Source organism: Amblyomma americanum, chromosome 1, assembly GCF_052857255.1.
Source record: "Amblyomma americanum isolate KBUSLIRL-KWMA chromosome 1, ASM5285725v1, whole genome shotgun sequence".
Lineage (NCBI taxonomy): Eukaryota > Metazoa > Arthropoda > Arachnida > Ixodida > Ixodidae > Amblyomma > Amblyomma americanum.
The window spans coordinates 245114217-245136180 of NC_135497.1; the positions used below are offsets into that span (position 1 = coordinate 245114217).

A 21964-nucleotide genomic window follows, 5' to 3' on the forward strand; every position below is an offset into this window, starting at 1 on the left:
CCCTCCCTTGCCCCCTATTTCCAACGTTCTGGAAAAGGCAAGATATTCGGAAGATGGCGAATCGTTCACACGACTATGACTTCATTGTGATCGGTCGTCGACGCTGGGGGTAGAGACGCATTTTAGGTTAACTGTAATTTTATAGGTCAAGCGTTCAGGCTTCCCCTTCAATGGACAATCCGAGTGCGGAAGCGGCGTGTCGTGAAAATGCGGATTGGTCGAATGGGCTGTGACGTCACTCGTGGAGCGGTGGGTATGAGAAGTGGTTAAAAGTTCACATAAATTTCGAATATAAGGTTGAAACATGACTAAATCGGCATTATGACATGTAAAACTGTAAAATGAAGTAAATGCACTGAAGAGAAGCCGGGTTCAGATGAGAATCGAACTTGTTTTCTTGGATCCGGAGTTAGAAATGCTACCCCTGGGCCACAGAGGCACATTCGTTCGACTTAATTAAAGAAGGGTCTTGTGTGACTCTTCGGACAATGTCCGCGTCTGCAAAGTAACATGAAAACGTCCCAGACTACTGAGGGGGGGGGGGGGGGGGGGCATTCTTCAGAGGACGCGTTCGTGAAAACAGAATACCGGGAATTGCCGAGTAAAAAAGCCCTGCCGAGAAGCTTGGACTCTCTTTCAGTGTGATCACTTAGCGGTTGTAAGTCAGAGTTGTTTCTAATTGGTCGGATTTAGACGTACGCGTTTACAGCGCCAAAAAAAAGGAAGGACATTAATTACCAGCTGGGCTGCGCTTAATAGAACCATGGGAGAGACATTCAGTTCCGCCATGTTCCTTCCCATCGCTTGTATACGACAGTCAGATCATATTTTTGCAACCGAAGATTCCAGCGAGAAAATCGCCCTGAAGGTTCTTCAGGTTCGTCAGCAAAATGGAGTGGACAGTGACTGTCTACAACTCAAAATTGGAGCACCTGATGGGCCTCTCAACGCACATGTGCCCCAACACGGCCAACTGCGGCTCTTCTCAGAATGGGTTTCGGGCCATTAGGGAGCACGGTCACGTGTCCCTGTGTGCAAAACGCAGCCACCGAGCACCCGTCCATTCTGGCCGGGCATTTATCCCCCCAAAGAGGAAAGCGCCATCCCCGCATAATGCAAAGAAGCTGCCTTCAACATTTTTGCTCGAACCACTGCCGCTTACCATCTCCTTCGCACGCTCTCTCACGATGCGATGCCACTAACTTTCGACAAGCTCAAACGTACTCCTGACCTTGCGACATGTTCAACGATCGCTTCCAAAGCGGAGAGAGATTCGCAGACAATGAACACATGCACAGAAGTGTTCTAAGGCCACCATATTTTCTCCCCAATGCCATTCTACCTCCTCACGTGCCTCATGTAAGGCGGCGTTGAACGGCTCCACTCTTAGAACTACAAGGCGTTCTGCGACCCTGTCTGGCTGTACATACCCATGGCGTCATACATAATCCCCCATTTGAAGCAATGACATGGGGCTAAAGGCTCACATTGTACGCCCAGGCAAAAACACGGCCCATTTTTCTGTCTGTCTCAAAAAGGACAACCATAAAAATAAGATCGGAATTTCGTAACTTTCCCCACAACACTTAGACTTGTTCTGCGCGACGAAATACTTGCCCTCGCATTGAGATAAGGTGTGTCTTCCAAAATAGAAAGTGTGATTTATATTATCCTGCAGCTCAATAAAGACCGCGTGGAGGCCGATATCTATATTCGTGCCGTAACGTCAGTCTCTGTCGAACTCCTCGGGGACTAAGCGTCCGAGTATATTAGTTCGTTCGTGGTTTTGACTCTTGCGGAGGGCATTAATTGTATCTGCACGCCTTTCTGGCTTCGTCCGGCTGGGTGGAGTGTTCGGCTAACATCAAGAAATATTTTGTGAAAGGCTGTTAATACTCGCCGACACTCAGAAAACGGCTCTCAGATCGTTTATGAATCTGGGTAAGTATCGATAGAGCTCACAATGTGTCCTAGAAATTTCAGCCCTTGAAGCATTTTGACAACATGCTTAAAATATGAAGCAATGAATCCAGGTATCAGCTTTATTGAAGTACACGATCTTAATTTAGTGTACATGCGTACATAAACATTAAATGTATACATAATACTATGTTCAAGTGTGCGTACGTGCGTGGGTGGTTCGCGATTCTGGCATATCCTGACATAACGGTATCAAGCTATTTTATTACCGAAAGGTGTGTTTACGCGTTAGGTGAACACAGGACGCATAGCATATACGATGAGTATTCGATAGGGCAATGAAAAATCAAAGATAAGCCCCGTACGAAGAAGCAGTGCTTCAAAAGGACAGACTTTACTCCGCATACGGGCTCATCATAGAGCAGAGCGTGTGTTATGTCTCTTTGGAGTGTTGCCTCAAATAAATATCAACTCAACATTTCCACAGCTTTCATAAACGAAAACAAATACTCCAAAGCCATCTGGAAAAGGGATGTCGTCTGGGATGCGGCTCCTATAGTTGCAAAACGCGGCGTTATATTCAGTTGCGGGATATAGATCTTTGTAATTATAGCTCATTGGGCGTCGCCACCTCGCTCTTTCTGCACTAATGATTGAAGCCCGCGCTAGCGTGGTGGAAACGCCAGCGGAACCGGTTTTTCGACAGCTCACATGGGGGGCGTTTCCATATCCTCCCCGCCAAATGCAAAAGATCTACATAAATCCTAAAAAATATTCGTGAAGCGTGCCGTCACAAATCCACGAGAAATGAACGCTCCAACTAAATGAAGCGAAACCACTTTTTCCTTTTTTATTGTTTTGATGATTGTTTTTGCTCTAGATACACGTGCATCAGACTTAAGTTGTATTCATACCCAACTAAATATCTCAAGGAACTTGTTCGATCACACTCCGCTTGCTTTCCTTACAATATACGGGGAAGCGTAAATCCACCTGTCGAAAAAAATGTCACCACTTGTATCAAAATGTTATGAAGCCACGGGATATGCGAAGTTTACGTTATTTTCTCTCTCTCTCTGCAATTCATTTTATCTATAGCTTAATCAGAGTAGTTGTAATCCACAAAGTGTTCTGTCGACTTACATTTTCCTATTGCGTCAATGGGACAATTCTTCGCCGTGATTTCTTGAACAAAAACGGCCGCCACCGTCAGGAAGACGTTGAAGTAGCGAAGGTTAGCTGTTTGGTTTACTAGATGAAGAAAACGAAGAAGAACGCGCCGCTCGTCTCGAGAAACGGAATGTAATAAATACCCTTTAAACAGGGTGCGTTGCCACCATGCTTGGCTACGCGTGCACGCACGCCGCCCAGCGGAACGATCGCCGCCTAGCGCCATCTACCAGAAAAATTACGATCCACGCCTACCCATTGTCGAGTTGCACCCCCTGAAGATACGTCCCAAATGGAATTTGCTTCGTTTGGGGAGTCACGGTGGGTCTGAAATTCGGCTTGCGGTGCGATATAGTAACGCTTCAATTAGTAATTGTATGCATACAATATTTACCTATTAAATTATTGTGGTTTTATTATATGCCACAACTGATATGATTTTATTAGCCTACAAAATTCGGTACTCAACAATTCCCGGATGGGTGCCCGTTGTTGTCGGAGTATATATAGCGGAAGGAATGCATACACGCATAGCGGTCCCGTAACGGGACAGTTCTGCTACCAGTTTCAGGATATTTTTTGGTAATGGGAGGCCGGAAAGAGATGAGGGGGTACAACCAATTGTAATGGCCGCCATTTTAAATTCTAGAAACCGAAACTATGCCGCCATTTTGTCCCCTGACATCATACTCACATAGTTCCCCCTGTATCAACCATATCGGACCGTGACGTCATCATTGGCACGCGGCAGGTGGTTGTTTCTACATTGCTATTGTAGTTGGCGCTACAAGTCTCAATGCGAGTTGAGGTGTTTTCTAATTGCAGCCACAGATGGCGCTTTGCTCTCAGGGAGGTAGGAGATCTCACGAAATCTCGAAACGTGATGAGTAGTTGCTGCCACAGATGGCGCTGTGATCAAAGGTGGTAACAGACCCCACGACATCTCGAAATGTGATGATTAAGAGCTAACGCGCTTAAATTGAAACAAGCATTCAGGTTAGCTTTGCCAGCATACAGCTCTTTCTTAAGTAGTAGCGTGCTCAGTAAACATGAGTTGGACGAGATTGTCGAAAGGGCATTTATATCACAAATCATTTATGCTTTCCGTATTTCCACCAAAGAAAACTGATTAAGCTTTAAACCAATACTGACATTTGCCTACAAAGAACTTGATGTTTCGACACACAATAGCATTTCCTCAAGAACACTTCAGCAGACTGCCTTAGCACCCTAAAGAAGAATGCCGCAGCACAACTTAAAGCTTAACACCGCTTCCAGATAACTTCTCGCAAATGTGATGTCTTAAGGAAAACATCCGGTTACGCCACCTAGCCCTTCCTACCACTCTCTTACTCCTGACACACATGACACCGTCTACGTCAGGTCTGCGGTCGCTATCCTTCATATACATGGGCCAGGAGTGGGATCTGTCACGCCGTGAAACCCCGCTTGTCATCTCGAGAATTCGCCTATATAATTCCAAAGCTACGGCTTCGTCTCTATTCACCACCACCAGGAAGTCTGTCATAACAGTAGCGTTTCTGACTCCACAGCAGCTAAAACACAAGTGGTCACCGAATCCATCCTTAAACATCTTCACCAGAATAACACCATCACTTTGCGCGCGACAGCCAACGATTCTGGTGCAGCTAGGTTTTCAGTTGTGCATGGACATCTCGAGGGTGCCCTTTGTGACTTTGTTACCTTTGCACCGTGGAGATATACATGCACAACTGAAAACCTACCTGCAAAAGAATCTCACTTACACTTCCTCCGGGAACGGGTTCCTGGTCATCAAGGCAAAAAGAGGAACAAGAGGCTCATGCCGTTGCCCGCGACATGCCTCCGAGCAACTTATTCCCTTGGCCTGGACATTACAACCCGAAAGAAAAGCGGGCCATACACTGCAGTCACAGAAGACAGTGACTAAAATGACTGCATACTTACAGCAGCCTAATTCTTCAATTTTTCGCCAACCTCACACGCCGCGAGTCTACTTACGTGTAGAGCAAGCGCTAACTTTATATCTTGGCACCTCTGCAGCCACAACATCCCGAGCCGCCTTAGCCACACCCACTGTCACGTATTTCTCTCCCCTCCCCGTTTCCTATTCCTAGAAAAGCTGGGCCATTCCACCTTCTGATCTCCACCCAGCTTAGCCCAGTCCACATTTACTTCGCAAAACGAACGTGGAACGTACCTCTGATGAAACTTTGCTTTGAATTCTGTAGGAATAAATTGTCATAAAAAGAAGTCCCCTGCGACGAAAGACCACCAGATATGGGTAGGCTGCACTTTTTTGTATCTCAGAGACAGAGTGTTTCCTGCCTGGTGCGTACGTTAATATGTTTATGCGGACGAGTACGCGTCGGATAATTTGTATGATGGAGGTTAGCTCGCATACTCTATGATACAGAGTTGCTTGGAAATTATATCTGCTCGACCTGATCACAACTTTCAGATATACAAAACAGTACTATGAAACCGTCTACAAGGGCGGTGATGTCAGTGGTGCGTCTTGTATATTGGAAATATCCGGCTTCACAGCTAATGGGAACGACAGAAAATGCGAGAGAATCTCTGGCCTGTTCGCAAAGTATTCTCTTTATTCCAGAATTAATACGAAGATTAAAAGCACTGCCCCCATAGTAGGGACACAAAAAATAGCTTCTCTTCCATACGCCAGCTAACGCCGAAAACAGTGGTATTTTGGTCGGCTAAGGATCGGCTATCAACTGGTGCTTTTCATTCCGTAGTAGCTTCTTGAAACTGTAAGATGTTGACAAAGCAGCTCAATTGTAGACTGAAGTGCATAAAGGCGTCCTTAACTGCGTAACGAATCAGTTTGGTGGATATACTAACAACATTCACACACACGAAAAAAATACCGTACCCCTGCAGCCACGTGCACTGCGGTGCAGACGAGCCTCTCGCACCTGAGATCGCAGCCTTGGCGTGACCGCATGAATTTGTCCGTCTTAATTCAGGCGTGCAGCGTCAAAAATAGAAACGTGGGCAATGGAACGTTTATGCGCGTGCAGTCTACGTTCGAAAACCGTATAGCTCTCAAACTATCTCGAGAGCGAATAAGATAATGGCCATTCATTCCTTTTCTGAAAGGCATGCGTTTATGACGATTTCAGATTGTCAAAGTGTGTCCGTTCCTATCGAACTACCCGAGAACACGGAAATGGCTACACGCAAGGGTGAATGCCATCGGCAGACGGTTACTATCCGTTATGATTTGGTGCTGGCAAATATAACACAGGACAAATTATATCTATTTGCATATTCATTTAAGTAGTCGTACCGGTTCTTGACCCTCGAGCAGTTCACTACTGAAATGAAAGCGATATTAGTACACAATTTTGAATGCAGCGCATACATATAAACGACATATAATAGCCAATAACGTCCATGCTGCAGTATGAATGGTCTGCTTTAGTTTACTTCGCTTTACCCGTGCAGTGCTTCTGTGAATAAACTTCACAACAACCTCGGCTAATGTTAAGGAGCCAACTGAGCTCATCTTATCGAATATCTTAATCCAGCTAAAACACAATGTCCCTGTCTGCAGTAGAATAAGGGATTGCAAAAGAAACTGTCCTGTCCCAAACGCCAAACGCCAGTATGCGCAGATGGTTCCGGTTTCAAGTCAGTTTAAGAACCAGTCACCTGACAATCCAGCAACACGTGATGAGACCACAAACGAACAATTGAGGTAACACATGAAACGAATATTTTAAGGTCTTTTTTTTTCAAGCTGAGCCTAATGCACCTAAACGCAGGTGAGAAAGATGCGTTATCCGCACAAACCGTAGCGCTATCAGAGTTTGACACGTCAATTACATGTCACTTAGAGCATATCTACGCCTCGAATTAATAAAAATTAAGCAACTAATTTAGACAATATCAGCATGTAAACTGTATATCCGATACTTTTCTGAATTTCACCCAGTTTTGTTCGGCAAAATATATTTCTACAATTTTTCTACAGTTATTTACAAGCTGTATTTTTGAAAGTATTCTTTCAAATTATTATGTTGTGAATACTGCAGAAAAAAAAAACAGAACATCCATTGTGAGCATCCGCTTCGCATGCGGGAGGTGCGGGGTTCGATCCCCAGTGCCACGGGGTACCCACCGGTGATACAATGAGTACAAGGTTTCCCTTGCCTGGTGCTCGGCTTATTCATGGTAAAGTCTTGGGAAATGGGTCTTTGATCCCACCTTGAGCAAACGAAACTACCTTAATTGTGCCATGGCGCTCTTTGGCCGCAGATGTCCTTGCGCCATAAAAATTCACTATCATCATCATCACCATTCCTTCATTAAGTGCAATCAGAGGCACCTGCTCTGATTCAAAGCAAGCAAGTGAAGGCGAATAGCGCGCTTCCGTCGCAAGTACTGACATGACAGCCTTTTTCTTTTATTGTTCGCTCCCTTCTTCATTGTTCACGGGACCTAGAATTTATGAGGTCTGAAAAATATTTTAATTCGGCATGGAATTCTATATTCATGAGCAGTTTCAAACTTGTAGACCGGTACTGGAAGCACTACGACATTACAACGGCTGGCATTCTAGTTTCCTGTCACTCCTGTTTCGCCTGTAGTAATGAACTGAGAAAGCCACACTGCCAACTAGCCAAACTAAATGCTTTAACGTTCACTGTAGCAGAGTCCTTTCCGTGCTACTTGGTTCAATATAGATGCGAAGAAATAACCGGGAGTGATACGCGGACAAAGAAAGCGCAAAGATGTTTGCGTTTGCGAGCGTCTTTGCATCTTCTTCGTTTGTTTCTCGTTCTTTCGTCCTTAAACGGCGATGGGACTAGTTATTTCATTCTTTTCGTCGTCTTCTGGATTCAGATCTTCTGCCGATTTCTTCATTTCTATGGCAGTCAGTGAGAAAGTAGCGCTTGGGAAAGAATAAATGAAACCTCGCTCGAAACAATACGACCTACGAGGCCCAAGCTGACAATGTAAGTTTACACGAGTATATCCGGCTCATTGTGATCCGCACGTCGACGGTGCCAGGCTCATCTCCAGTTTAACATAGAGATTTCGAGCACGTTTTCTAAGCATAATTTGGCGCCTTTCGTTATCACTGTTTTTGCAAAAGGATAATATAGTGGTGAGCTTGCCATGACTGCAAAATTTCACTTACTGAATTTGGCTTACTTCTAAAAAAAAATCATGTACTGAAGGAGCCGAGGACAAAACCGACCATGCTATTAGGAGTTCGCCTTAGCCCACTCAGGCAACAACTCATTAAACAGTTAGCGCCGGAACCAGGAACTTGGAAGATGTGCAAGTTTATTATTATACAAGAAAGAAATTTGTCCATTACACCCAATATTTTACTGGAACCTGAACAGAACAAATATAGAAATGACCGCCGCCTGAATACAGCCTCTTGCTCGAGCAGTACGTCTCTTCTTCAGCGCTTGAACAATTTTTTGAATCTTAGCCATGTAATCCTACAGTTGATTCGATTTGCGATTTCTGAATCGAGCGGGGGATGCGATTTCACAATAAACTGGAGCGAATATTCATGTGACAGGACGCCCGTTCGTAAAGAATCGCGTTATTTATGAGTACGCCTTCGTGGTTCTCTTAAGTCTTCGATTTTTTGACGGCTTTACTCAAACTTAATTTCCCGTCCTTGTTCACCAAGCCTATGTTTCTTTACATTAACATCTTTCGCGGAGTTTCAGCGCAAAGGGTTTAGTTTTTCTTTGTAGGCAGGGCACTCCACCGAGATATTAGTGGCGTCACCCCGCACTAATAAGAGTAAACCATGTCTGTGCTCAGCCAGAGAGTGGCGGATAGTGAGAGTGTGTCATGTAAACCATGATATTTTGGACGTGAACTCTGTCGTGATGACGATCGGTAACGCTTTGCAGCCCCAAATTTGCGCCGCCACCGCCAGTTGGTTTTATTTGTCCCTTTGTTTTTGCTTAGTTGTTGTTTCGTTCCGTCTTAGAGATAAGAATGTTCCCTGCTGATAAAACATAAATTATGCCTGCGAACACAGCATTGTTTTCGAGCCAATGTAGAAACTTGGCTTGTAGACCCAAAAAAACATTAGCAGTCTTACATGTCCGCGAAACTACTTCCGATGCGCTCCTTTTACAGTCGGTAATTTTTTCCAACGTTCGTTGTGCTTTCTCGGACTTCATGGAAGAAGGCAACAACGGCTGCTTATTCCTGATGTTCCTCCTGGGCTCTGTGAGCGCTTCGTGCGCCCACGCTCGAAGTCATCACTGGGGTCGGCGGCGGTTCCGTCAAGTAATAGCTTACCAGAAAGCACAACGACGACATGGTGGGTGCCAGGCGATTTCATGTCTTAGATTGCTTCTAAGGAATCCAACCAATCTTCGAATTGTTCCACATATCTGTAAGATTAGCTCAACAGCACTTCGCCTTTATGAAGGCCATCTGTGCAACGTTATTCATCTCTGCACTCAAGTATTGGCAGCATTCTATAAAATTCCTTGAACATAGAGGTATATCAGTGCGTGTTCCCGAGACATTCAAATACAAGAGCAAAGGCTGGAGTTATATGCTTCTCTTCTTTCTAGTTCTGTTCGATTGCGGACGCATCATCCACGCAGCTCTTTGATTACAGGTAGTGCAGAAGCTGCAGAACAACACACCTACACAAGAAAAGCTTTGCATTGCGAAGCCTCGGGAGCACTCAAAATGAGAAATATTGCAGATTTCCTCTCATCATCCTTCAAGCTAAGAAAACGAATATGCGACCACACGAAGAGCGCGTTCCGTTCCACTCTTTCAAGTAGAATCTAGGAACCCTCCTCGGAAAAAAGATGTTGACAAAATGCCGGGGGGGGGGGGGGGGAGGGACACTTAGGCTCCGCCTTAAGGCTCTGTGGCGGCAGCTAAATGGGTTAATTCCCTTAGATGCAGGAGGTCAATCTCTAAGATCCTCATACCCCCCCTAGCGTAGTTGGGTACTGGTTAAGCGATACGCCACTGCCCTGCGATTGCAGGTGCTCTCAGCGGTGGGCCTTGTTCGACCCAGGTTGCTCTTCCCGAGCGACCAATCAACGAGGCCGCCGCTGTGACTCAGTGGTTATGGCGCTCGGCTGCTGACTCAAAAGACGCGGGTTCGATTCCGGCCGCGGTGGTCTAACTTTCATGGAGACGAAATTCTGAAGGGCCGTGCAGTGTGCGATGTCAGTGCACCAGAACCGCAGGATGTCCAAATTTCCGGACCCTTCACTACGGCTTCCCTCATACCCTGAGTCCCTTTGGGACGTTAAACCCCTATAACCCAAACCATTAATTTAACTGCCATCTGCCACGGTGGGTAGTTTGCTCACAATCCGGTCGACAGGTTGTGGCGACGCCGCAAGGTCACGTGACCTAAGTGGTTCACCTACCCTCTAAGATGTCTCTGGGGACCACCTGCCAGAGCCATGCCCGTCATTTTCCGCCCACAACGCCGATGCCGGCAACGCCAACACCGGAGTTTCTAACGAACAGGGCATTTAACGTTGATGCGTTAGGGTAATGAAATACACACGCACACAACTATTTCAACACAAGATCAGGTTTAGCCTTCACAAGAAAAGCAGGCTTACGCAACTTGCGCTTTGAAATGCTTGGTCTTCATTGTGCCGGACGACGTAGGGCATGCTGGGGCCATTGCACGAAATAAAGTTGACCATTTTATAAAACTTTAGTTTCTTCCAAATGCACTCTAGCCAGCCGCTTCTAACAAATCCCTGACGTGGTCTTTAAAGTCCTTCGGTGGCGGCTATTCTCGGAGCCAGTCCCGCGTCTTGTGCTGGTTTCTGTTCATTCCATGTTCTTGAAAAATTTTACAGGCAAACGCGCAGGAGTTCAACAATGACACCTACGGAGGGGATTGAATCGGTGCCTAGTGACTGAAATTGCTGGGGGCATAACGACTGGTTTTGAATGAAGGAAAGTCGCAGCAGCCTCCTCACTTTTGGCGGACACCTCAACCACGCCATTCTCGAAGATATAACGGCTGATGTCAAAGAGTAAGGAAAGAAATGGACGCCTTAATTAAATGGCTGGAATTAATTTTAGATCACCTCGACATATTTAATGCGCACCGAGATCATATATGGGCGTCTTCTACGCTTTTCCGAAACGTAGCTGCCGCTGCCGGAATCGAGTGTCACGTCCTGGCGCTCAGCAGCCGAGGGCCCTAACCACTCAGCCGCCGCAGCGGGTGCTTGACGAGGAGGAGGGAGGCCCCGGTAGCTTTAGAGCTTGATCGTTTCTTCTCAATTTGGAAGATATCATCAGTAATTCAACTGCCATTCCCATCCGTGTTACCAGGGTGATCTGCTTTTCTTTCTTCCCTGACACGTTGCCTCGTTTTGCTCGTCCTGAGGCGCGCTCGATTGCAAGCATAGACTGGCAACACTACAGCGCGTTTGGTACAATGGCCTCAATGTTTTATCTGTGGTTCCAGCAGGCCGCTTGGATCTATGCGAAGTAATAAAATATTTCGAAACATATAGCCAGCACCCTGCACAACATTTTGCACAAATATAGAGCTGCTGACTCCTTCTTTCCGCCCGGTTGAAATGTGTGATTTTAGAGCGAAAGCTCTACTCGTCCCGTACAAAGCTGAAGGTCATGTGGCTATGAAACTTCACCTTCAAACCAGGAGGAGTGGAGGCTTGGCTCTGACGTCATTCCACGTGACTCGCCACGCCTCGCCACAGCTGCGCGCGTTGAGCCAGTGGTGCTCGCTCGCCAGCAAAGTATCGAGTCACGTGACTCGCTGCGCCACGCCACAGCTCCGTATGCGGAGCCGACGGCACTCTCGCAACTGCTGGAAAACGGGTGACGCTCAGTCGGCTGTGTAAAAGCGCGTGGCATGTGCTTACCTTCACACAAAGGCCATGCATGGGCAACGTGACGGAACTAGAGCTTCGAAGATGTATCGTCGCCGTCCAAGCCATAACACTGATATGCAATAAAGTTTAATCTAAGCTAAACCATGCCTAACCATGTATAACAGAGCTTTCGCTCGTCTTACTATGTACAGCCGCGTTGAATCACGGCTAAGTTTTTTTTTCGTGCATGCATCCCCAAGGCCAGGCTGCGGCGCCATCCACCCCAGGCTGTGATAGCTGAATTCCTTTGAGTCATGAGGTCGCGCGTTTCAAGTGAGCGGTGGGAACAGATTTAATTGCGGCTTGATCAGCAATGAATTCTTTTGCCGCCGAATCGGCGTCAGCATAGCGACAGTCACAGAATCTACTTTTCCTAAAAACAGAAAATAGACACACTTGTTCACAGTGACCCTTTAATCCTGCGCCTGATCTTGCCTAAGATATGCGCTGTCTTATTTTCATAGCATCTGCATGTTCTTCAACTACCGTTCGCCTTCCGATGCCGGCATGATCCTGCCTGTGAATATATGTGCCACATGAGGCGTGGAAAATTGCAACAGCAGCATTCTTTGGGTTCGCTCTCGGCAAATGTCAGGTGCGGTCGACGAATCACGTAACAGGAGGGAGGATGCAACGTCCGATGCTGGAGGCCTGTGCGAGGTCCGCGGCACACATGCGTCTCGGTCCCAGGATCAGCAATTAGACAGAAAAACCTTAGCGGCTTGCAGCAAATCCCTTGCCTGATGAGGAGCCATGCGGCTGCTGACTTTGGTTTTGTGCGAGCATCGTGGCAAAGTGGCCCAGTGCTTCATCACGTGATTCATTTAACTGCCACCATTACAGTCAAATATGCTCGCGACTGAACGCCCGAACACGTTCTCTTGAATCGCTTTTTCTTCCACATCATCCGTGCACAATATAGGTTAAGCTAAAACTCCTAAGTGACCATAAAGGTTGAAAGGGCTTTCACGTAACATTACGTGGATGCCCTTTCAACTGGTTTTGCTTGCTTCTTTGGTGCGCCGTAGCGGGCCAACTTTGCTTTTTGCAACTTATGCCTTCGATGGTCCGCATAGCGCGCTATAAGAGCGCGCTGTCTAGCTTCCTCTCCTCACCATTCGTTGCTCCAGCGCGGGCGGGGCATAGAATGTCACCGTGGTACGTGCGTGACGGAGTGTGCTCCCCGCAGGCGCGATGTTTTCGAATGAAGCGAGAAATGGCCAAAATTTATTAAGCTACAGAGGCTAGTAAATGCGTTTTCGAAGTTCCCAGTACTGATGTGGCTATTACACACAGCCGGCTACAAGTCGCTAATTGCAATTAGGCACCTTTAATAGTTAACTGTTACCAACCAGAAAGTCAACGATTAGAATTCAGTTAATCAGTCTCTGCTTTCTAACGTCCGCTAACACTGATATTTCTGTATATGCTGCGAAAAACATTTCTTTACCCCAAAACCTTATTTTAAATATCCGTGACGGGCTTCCCTGAAACACCAATTTATAGTATCTAGTAGCACTTTCTTCTCTTCTCATGCCAGTTTAGAACTAACAAAGGGACGTGGTTATGTTTAGTGCTTAGTGGCTTTGGTTTATTGCGAGTGATATTAAATCGTTGCCGTAGTTATTTGTTGTTATTTGTTATTGTAAGGCGTCAAGACATTGCTGTTTTCTTTTTTTCTTTTGTGCTTATGGTTCATTGCTGCGAGGAAAGAGCACCAGCAGCGACAGAGAACAAAGAAGCGCAGTGGTGCACGCGAGAGGCGAAGCAGCAGCCATCGAATGCAGACGCGTGCCGAGACGTCTTGCGCCGCTGAGCTTTCATCAGAGGACCTGCGAGGCTCCAAGCCGACCCGCTTGCAGGTGAGGGGAAGCCGCTGCCATCTTGACGTATACGAGCCGCCTATCGAGGCTCTGCCTAACTCGCCTGAATGATCTCTCGCTTATCACGAGCCCCAGCCCCGCTTCCTATGCTCACTGCAATCCCGAACTGCGCAGGATGCTCAGCGTGTGTGTGTGTGTGTGACGCGTTGGCCATCAGTAACATAGGTGTCTATCACCGCCGCAGGTAACGTTCATGGCCGAGCGACTGCTGCGCAACCACCGGCTGCACAATATACGCAAGAGCGTGCAGCGCGCAGCGCCGATTTTGGGCAACGACGTCACCCGTTCGCCCTTCGAGTTCCTCAGCCTTGTTCCTCAGGGGCCCAAGCCGCTCGTCCACAGCGCAGATATTCCCGATACCGCCGTTTTCGTAAGCGCAGCTGGAGTGACCGCCTGCTTCACACGCCAGGCCTGCCTCGAGCCACGCATGTATACGCCGCTGTTTGTCTCAATATTGTGCCCATTCAAGCGCTCGCTGTGCGAGCTCCTGGGCGGCTGGCTGGGCACCATCTGTGATATTCTCTCGCCTTTGGGCGCTGGCGTCTTTTGCCCGCATGGTTGCCGAGTGTGCCTGCAAAGCGGTGCTCCTGTACATAGAATGGTTCATCGCAGCCTCCTTCCTCGCGCCACTGCTCTCCTGGACCCGCCACTTCTTGTTCGCCACGGTCACTGGGAAAAAGCCAGCAGCCAGTGACCAAGACGGCAGCAAGGGCAAAAAGAATGGCACCGGTGCACAGGAGCGCAGCTGCTGAAATGAGCCGGCAGGAGCACAAGGCCACTTCTGTGACTACTTGTTGGGTCAGCAGTGGCGCTACATTTGGCAGCTGCCCCTCACCTACGTGCCCCTGCTGTACAGGGCGGTCAAGCGGGTGTAAAGTCACCTGAACCTGTGAACCTGTAGGCCATGCGAGGAGCGCCATCTGTGCAGGACATTTTGCAAGTGATACGACTAGCGCAGCCTCGCCTTTTCCTGGCTGCCGAGAATGAACTACGGCTGCCTGGTGACATAATGCTACGCACGGTCCACTGATTCTCGTTTCGAAGGGAAACCGGGACCTGTTGATCGACTGCGACAAACGCTTGTTCACTGCGGTCCCGCGATCGCAGTTCATATCAGCGTTTTTTACTGAGCTGAATGAAACTCTTTGTTTTCTTTCTTGATTTAAGTCGCTCCTTTTCTAGGGTCGAAAAGAAGAAAAATTTAGTACAGGCGCCGCCATCCTCGACGGTTTTAGCAAGCCAACTGCAGTGACGTCGAGACAGTTTCAGAGCGAAAGCTCCACTCCTCCCCTACAAAGCTTAAAGTCATGCGGCCATGAAATTTCACCTCCAAACCAGGAAAAGCGGAGGCTTGGCTCTTACGTCATGCCACGTGACTCACTGCGCCTCGCCACAGCTGCGTATGCGGAGCCGGCGGCATTCTCGCAACTGCTAGAAATCGGGTGACGCTCAGTTCACTGTATAAAAGCGCGTGGCGTCTGTTTACGTTCACACAAAGGCCGTGGATGAGCAACGTGATGGAACTTAGTGCTTCCACTAAGCATCGTCTCCGTCAAGCGGAATCTGATGATCCTCGCGATATGGAAAGGCGTGAGATTGAATAACCACACTTAAGAGAGCTTTCGCTCGTCTTACTTGGTTCAGCCGGGTTGAACCACCGTTACATTTTTACGTTGTACGCTGCCAATCGGCTTCCTCGACTGAATATACAAGTCCGGAAAGTCTTATAAAATGTATTTATAAAAAAAAATTGCGCACTACAAAAAACCTTGTAGGAAAATATATTTATTTTCTCACGGTCGAAGAAAAAGTCATATAGACGCAGTTCGCTGACTTAATGAAGTGGACAACAGTTGTCTTTTCTTTGGTCAAAGATTTTGCCAGACGGGACGCCAGCAGTCAAGGATGGCGTTATCGGTTATAGTCAGCGGTGCTCAAAGAATGAGCGTAGGCTAGAAACAACTCAAGATGCATTTCATCGTTTTGATAAGAGGAGTTGTCTTTGTCTAAGAAGAGCGTTCATCACTGGTGAGGTTGAAACCGCACGCGGCGGAGGCGTTGCGAAGTTCCGTGATTTGAGCCCGCTGCGCAAAATAATGCAGTTGAATATAACATCCTAGCCACATTCGATTATCAAAATATGCAAATTAAAATCATTTGAAGTAAACACACATCGGTTGGCGCGCCCGATTCCCGAAGGCAGCGCGAAAAATACAGGCCTTAGCTGAAATGTTTCGTTTCCTCTCAGTGGCCAACGCAATGAAAGTCTTCTGTTTAGTGCGATATTTGGCTGGTCTTCTAGCACCGTAATTGAAATACAAAGTACGAAATAAAGCTGAGTCACCCAAGAACAGACTACCGCACTTCTTGTTATCTTATTATAACTTTCCCGCTGAAGCTTTTTTCTTCTTACTGTCCTTGATACCTGACTTTCCCAAGGTTGTTGTGCTCTAATGAACTTAAATTTTGGCTTCAGTTCAGGGCGAAGCCATCCTCAATTCTGCAATACGCCTTGTAGGTAGCATTTTTACAACTGCAATAATTATTACCGGTTCGGTCGTTCGCTATAGTCAGACTTACAAGGGCAAAAGGAATGAGAAAAATTAAAGCTGCCCGTAATGAATATGGCCATAATGTGCTGGAAATGCACTTACCGTGAAATACTTGGCCATGGCTCTTTCCTGCGAAAGAAAAAAAGACGAATGTTCTGTAAGTTTGATCAAGTTGTTATTGGGAGCACGGTCGTATGCTCAATACGAGCCGCATTTTCATCATTTTAATGATTGATGCAGTACGACATACGTTTCTGAACTGTGAGATTCCTAATCTCGCAGCGATCTTCTTTGTCAACTAAAAATAAACATTTCTTCTCCAGTAGATTGAATATGTACAACAATTTATTGGCGCGATTGCGCAGTCGGAGAAGATAGGTTTTATTGCATTCCTTTGCTGAAGTATAGAGGGCGTTAAAAGGATATTGAAGACAACTTCATCGAACTTTTGTTCGTAGTAGAAGTCAACTCTATGGCTCTTTCTGGGCGCGATGAAATTTTTTTGGCAGAACAACACGCTTTATTCCTGAGAAAGTAGAATTTACTAATTTTCCCGCCACTCGTTTCACACTGGTGAGGTCTACACCAAAAAGGCAAAAAAGTATTCCGTGATCGCCGTATTTTAAGTGAATGGCGGTTCATCCTAGCCTCAGGGATCCGTGCCGTAAAACTGTGTCGACGCACGCAGTACACTTGCGAAGTCTGCTGGTGATGCCCGCAGCTGTACAGTCGTCCACAGACCTGTCTCGAGCGCTCAAGCTCCGTGCCGTCCGAGCTCCGCAGCGCGCAAAGCGACGTCAAGCGGCAGTGCCTGGTTCGAGACAGTGCCTGTCAGATTCCCAGACCATACTCAGAGGTACGCTGTCTCGAACCATGCGCTGCCGCTAGACGTCACTCTGCGCGCTGCGTAGCGCTGACGGCACGGAGTTTGAGCGCTCGAGACAGGTCTGTGGACGATCTTATTAAAATTTTCGCTTCTTTCCGGTTCAGAAATCTCCATTTTCAGAGAACGTAGAGTCTGTTTCCTTAAAACGCGGTACTATATCGGTACAGGCCAACTTGCATTCGTCCTCAGCGTCCCTTCAATCCCTGCTACTAGAGGAGTTGTCATGCTCCAAGCAAAAATCACTTAGACAAACTACTTTAGCATTCTAGTTCGACAATGAAAGTCGTAATTACGAAAGCGCGTTTTCGTACCACATTTTAATTCATCCTTCTTCCTATTTATGGTCTTTATTTTTCAACAATGCAGTTTGCCTTCATTTGTATGTTCAGAAACAAAACGTCCAGCAGGGAAATGCCGGAAAATTTTGCAAACAGAACTTTCTCAAGGTTTTTACAAACGTCGTGCGGTCGTAAAGATAAAACCGCTTAGCGACGTGGCTCAGTACAATTTTTTTTTCCTGTCAACGCCTGTAGGTGGCAAAATAACTGAGTACCACAGCAGAAGACGCACAGGTATTGCTTTCTGGTAAAGTACACACGTTGTTTTTCCCCTCAACTTACCTATAGCTGTAACCAATTTCAGAAGTTTCTATTACTCCCACCGAAGACGAGTTCCTCAAATATTTCAACAATAGTGTTTCCTTTTCTCACTGGTACGACTTTTAAGCAAGGCAACAATTTTTTTTACTTGCAATTCATTGAATGCAATTCATTGAATGCAAGCACACTTACTTAGTGATGCTTTGAATCTAAACTCCACCTTATTCAGCTCTTAAATAAAGAGACAAGCATAGCAGAACGGTAGGTCTAAAAATTAACATACGTAAAAACCAAAGTAATATTCAACAATCTAGCAAGGGAAAAGCAGTTCACAATTGGTAGAGAGGTGCTGGAATTGGTAAAGGGATTGTGACCGCTGACCCGGATCATGGCAGGACAGTAACTAGAAGGATAAGAATAGGGTGGAGCGCATATGGCATGTTCTCTCAGATCATGAATGGCAGTTTACCAATACCAATATCCCTCAAAAGAAAAGTGTACAACACCTGTACTCACCTATGGGGCAGAAACGAGGAGGCTAACGAAAAGGGCTCAGCTTAAATTAACGACTACGCAGCGAGCCTAGGAAAGAAAAATCACAGGTTCATCGTTAAGAGACGGCAAGCGGGTAGAGTGGATGAGGAAACAAATACGGATTAATGAAATCCTAATCGAAATCAATAGGAAGAAATGAGGTTGGGCAGGGAATGTAATGGAATGCAAGATAACCGCTGGTCCTTAAGTTGAGACAACGGAGTGAATGGCAAGAGATGGCAAGCGTAGCAGGGGGCGGCAGAAGGTTAGGTGGACGGATGAAATTAGGAAGTTTGCAGGCATAAGGTGGGCGCATCTGGCAAATGGCAGGGTTAACTGGAGAGACATGGGAGAGGCCTTTGCCCTGCAATGGGTGTAGTCAGGCTGATGATGATGACAAAACCAACACTATCTACAATACGCACAGCAGAAGCGAAGCGTCCATGTCTTTCGGCGTATTAAATGACGTGCCCATTGTCGGAGACTGAACGACGTCTTACCAGATCATTCTGCGTGCACAGCCTCCGGATGATACAAGTGGTGTCCCGGCAGTCAAGATCCTTTCCGGCGGCGAAAAATCTTACGTTCGCCTACAACGCAAAGCAAGTTTCCTTCTTTCACATCATCACCATGAAAATAAATAAAATTCTTGTTAAATGACGAAGAATCCACAACACGAACCGCGGTTCCGTATAGCATACACAGAATTATGCAGAAGCCCAGCAGAAACTTTCAGCCAGCCCATATAGCATTTACTTATCAGGAACATTTTTGTGTGCGAGTGCTGATTTTAACCAATATTTGCTATGAGCTACTCACGGGAACTCTTGTAAGCCCACGGCTTCTGCGTTTTGATTCGATACGCATAATCCGCTACCGCTTCGATGAAATCACGAATAGCAGGATATAAAGATATATGCTGGATATTTATTACTGAGTTTAATTTCTCAGAAAACCTCTCCTAATGTTAATGTCATTGAATGCATGTGTTTCAGCTAACGAAATGAGCTGGAAAATTTCATTTTTGTGTACTCTCCCTCGAGTTATATTGTCTGGTATGAATTCTCCGATTCTCTCCTCTGGCCTGGCGTAGAGTAGTTACTGGTTGTAGTGGGTGTTTTGGAAATTTCAACTCATCTCTCTTTGTGTTTCGACACCATACAACGCATCCAGTCCGTGCGTTGTTGTGCCACAAAAGGTTCAAGTGGGCGCACGCGAAAATTGCCTGCTCATGAGGGCTTTAAGATCACTAGAAAAAGCTACATATTTTTACTGATCTGGTTAATCTCTTCTCAAAAGCCCTGGCGGATAGATACGAAAAAATTACAATAAGTTAGCTAACTGTCCAAAACCTCGTTATGAGTTTAAGCTCCCCCTATAACTGCGAACGCTCTCAGCTGAAATTCAGGAAAATTGTACACCACAGGAACCGGTCTACCTAAGGAAGCAGCGTGAACAAATAAATATATCTTGAAATCTGCCGCAGTGGCTCAATCGTTAAGTACTTTTTTGAAAACTGTAGTGAATAGAAATATTGTAGCTTTTTTACCGAAACAAATATGAATAGTGCAGCTAAAAACCGAATCGATTAAGGATAAAACATTTCTACGGATATTCGATACCTGTCAGGATATTCGTACAACATAGATATTCCTGCAAGAGCCTCTTCGAGCAGCGTTGCAATACGGCGCTAAAATTAACCTAGATATTTATTGGTACAGCTGTAAAAAGGCGATACACTGATTTCTACTAGGGGGTACGAAACTTGAAGTTATTATATTAACCTTATGACTTCATGTAATGCGTATCGAAAAATTTCTGTTTAGTACTGATGACGGCAGTGGATAACCTAGCACCACATCTCAGTAGATTAGTGGCGCAAGAGTTGCATGTGAGCCATGGCCTCCGAGATCAGACGCGAACCCCCGCCTTCGATCCCTCCCTGTCTAAATACTTGAGAACAAGTTCGTTTCTTATTGAATTTCTTTTACCATCCACTGCTTGATTCGTTCAGCGAATTGAACACGAAGAGATTCGACTCCCAATTCAAATATTCCAAATATTTGCCCGCCCCAACCTAAGCAATCCTGCTGCCGAGGACGAAATCGCGGCGGCCGCACTTCTTTGAGGCCCAAGTACGAAAACGCGCCTGTGCTGTACGATGCCAGCACACGTTCAAGTAATCCAGCTGGTCAAATTATTCCGAAGCAAATTATCGTGGCGTCCCACATGACATGGCCCGCGTGTAACTTCGGACATAAACCTACCTGCCTATTACCAGTTGATGCCATCCAAGTTCTGGAGAAATCTTTCGACTGCGCGTGCTGATATTTAACTTCATTGTCCTTGATGCAAAACGCATGAGACGCTTGAGATGAGAACGCTTTCAAAGAGAAGTAAAACGTAACCTTAACGTTAGTGGTCGCTGTAGTAAATACGCAGACAAAAGAAACCGCTGTGGGAGTGAGAATTTCGTGGTCTCAATTTGATGAGTCTTTAGAGCATTGACGGCAACTTCAGACAGCTTGGTTTATAGATCTCGTATACCATTATTAACGCCACAGCGCGCTAGTCAATGGAATAACCTGCCCAAAGGCGCTATTTCGTTCCTTGTTTTCAGGCGGTTTAGTTCATCACCGCCCCATTCTGATCCGCTACGCCTCCCCCCTCCCCTGTACATTGTAATTCCGGAAGGGAAAAAGTGGTGGAATATATGTCTTACCGCAGTCGAGATGATGAGCCGGATGCACAGGACTTCAAACTTGAGCTGCTCATCGGTTTTATCTGCAAGAAAAAAAAAAACATTCGACGCATAATGCACATATCACATTAAATCGAGTGAAACCACATTGTAAGCTGTTTAGTGACAAGCTACGGAAGGTTTTTGGAATTAACGCCGTTCGGCCTCGGAATGCTCCGTCGGAACGCATTCGCTTTAATTAAGGATTTGTTGTCTTTTGTACAAATGAAAGCTGCCCATGACAGGGTATTGACCACGGTTCTGTGCATTACACGTTAAAAATGCGGAGTGCCCTATCACATAAAGTTTTGCAAGCAAACAACTGCCTGCTGTGAATTTTTTGCGCGAATGCCATCGACATTCAGGGCGGTCAAATTTGCTCACTGGGCGATATCCTCCCTCTGTAGGGTTTTTATTTTACCCGAGTTGTTGGATTGAGCTTCTTATTAAGTAGCAAGTGGTCTGACCCTTAGACAATCAATCACAAACCAGTAGGCACCGAATGTCACACAGTAACCATATGGTTACAATCTCGCCAGCGCTTCCCAGCCTCTCCCTGCTAAGTGAGCGGTACAGATCATCAGCCTGCATACTCACCGCACAGCTCCAGATGGTCAGCACAGCTCAGGGCAGCGAATGTGTCGAGCAGTGCAAAGACCAGGAATGCCTTCATCGTTCCTATGTGGATCTCGGTAACGGATGCTGTTCCAAGTGTTCAAAGTAACAAAGTGCGGCTGCCCAGAAAAAAAAACAGCGTGCTGCATTTTATACGCATGA

At 46.3% G+C, this 21964-nt stretch overlaps 1 protein-coding gene across 2 annotated transcripts; it reads right to left on the minus strand.

Annotated features, from left to right (window-relative positions):
* Positions 1 to 15675: 15675 nt before the first annotated feature.
* LOC144114874 (antimicrobial peptide microplusin-like) lies at positions 15676 to 21911 on the minus strand. 2 transcript variants are annotated; one of them, XM_077648877.1, is made up of 5 exons: positions 21785 to 21911; positions 21170 to 21231; positions 18948 to 19037; positions 16531 to 16557; positions 15733 to 15960 (listed from the first exon to the last, which is right to left on the minus strand). In XM_077648877.1, the coding sequence occupies exons 1-5, from the start codon at positions 21858 to 21860 to the stop codon at positions 15883 to 15885; spliced, it is 333 nt and encodes a 110-aa protein (XP_077505003.1). In that variant the 5' UTR covers positions 21861 to 21911; the 3' UTR covers positions 15733 to 15882. The 2 variants fall into 2 exon arrangements, with proteins under 2 accessions (XP_077505004.1, XP_077505003.1); XM_077648878.1 differs by lacking the exon at positions 18948 to 19037 and having other exon boundaries at positions 15676 to 15960.
* Positions 21912 to 21964: the final 53 nt, after the last annotated feature.

What these genes read in the sequence shown, in the direction of transcription:
- LOC144114874 (XM_077648877.1), bottom strand. Translation starts at nt 21,860, where the DNA reads ATGAAGGCATTCCTGGTCTTTGCACTGCTCGACACATTCGCTGCCCTG. An exon ending in TGACCATCTGGAGCTGTGCG is followed by an intron (nt 21,232 to 21,784) that starts GTGAGTATGCAG and finishes TTTTTCTTGCAG; the next exon opens with ATAAAACCGATGAGCAGCTC. An exon ending in GGCTCATCATCTCGACTGCG is followed by an intron (nt 19,038 to 21,169) that starts GTAAGACATATA and finishes TTTGCGTTGTAG; the next exon opens with GCGAACGTAAGATTTTTCGC.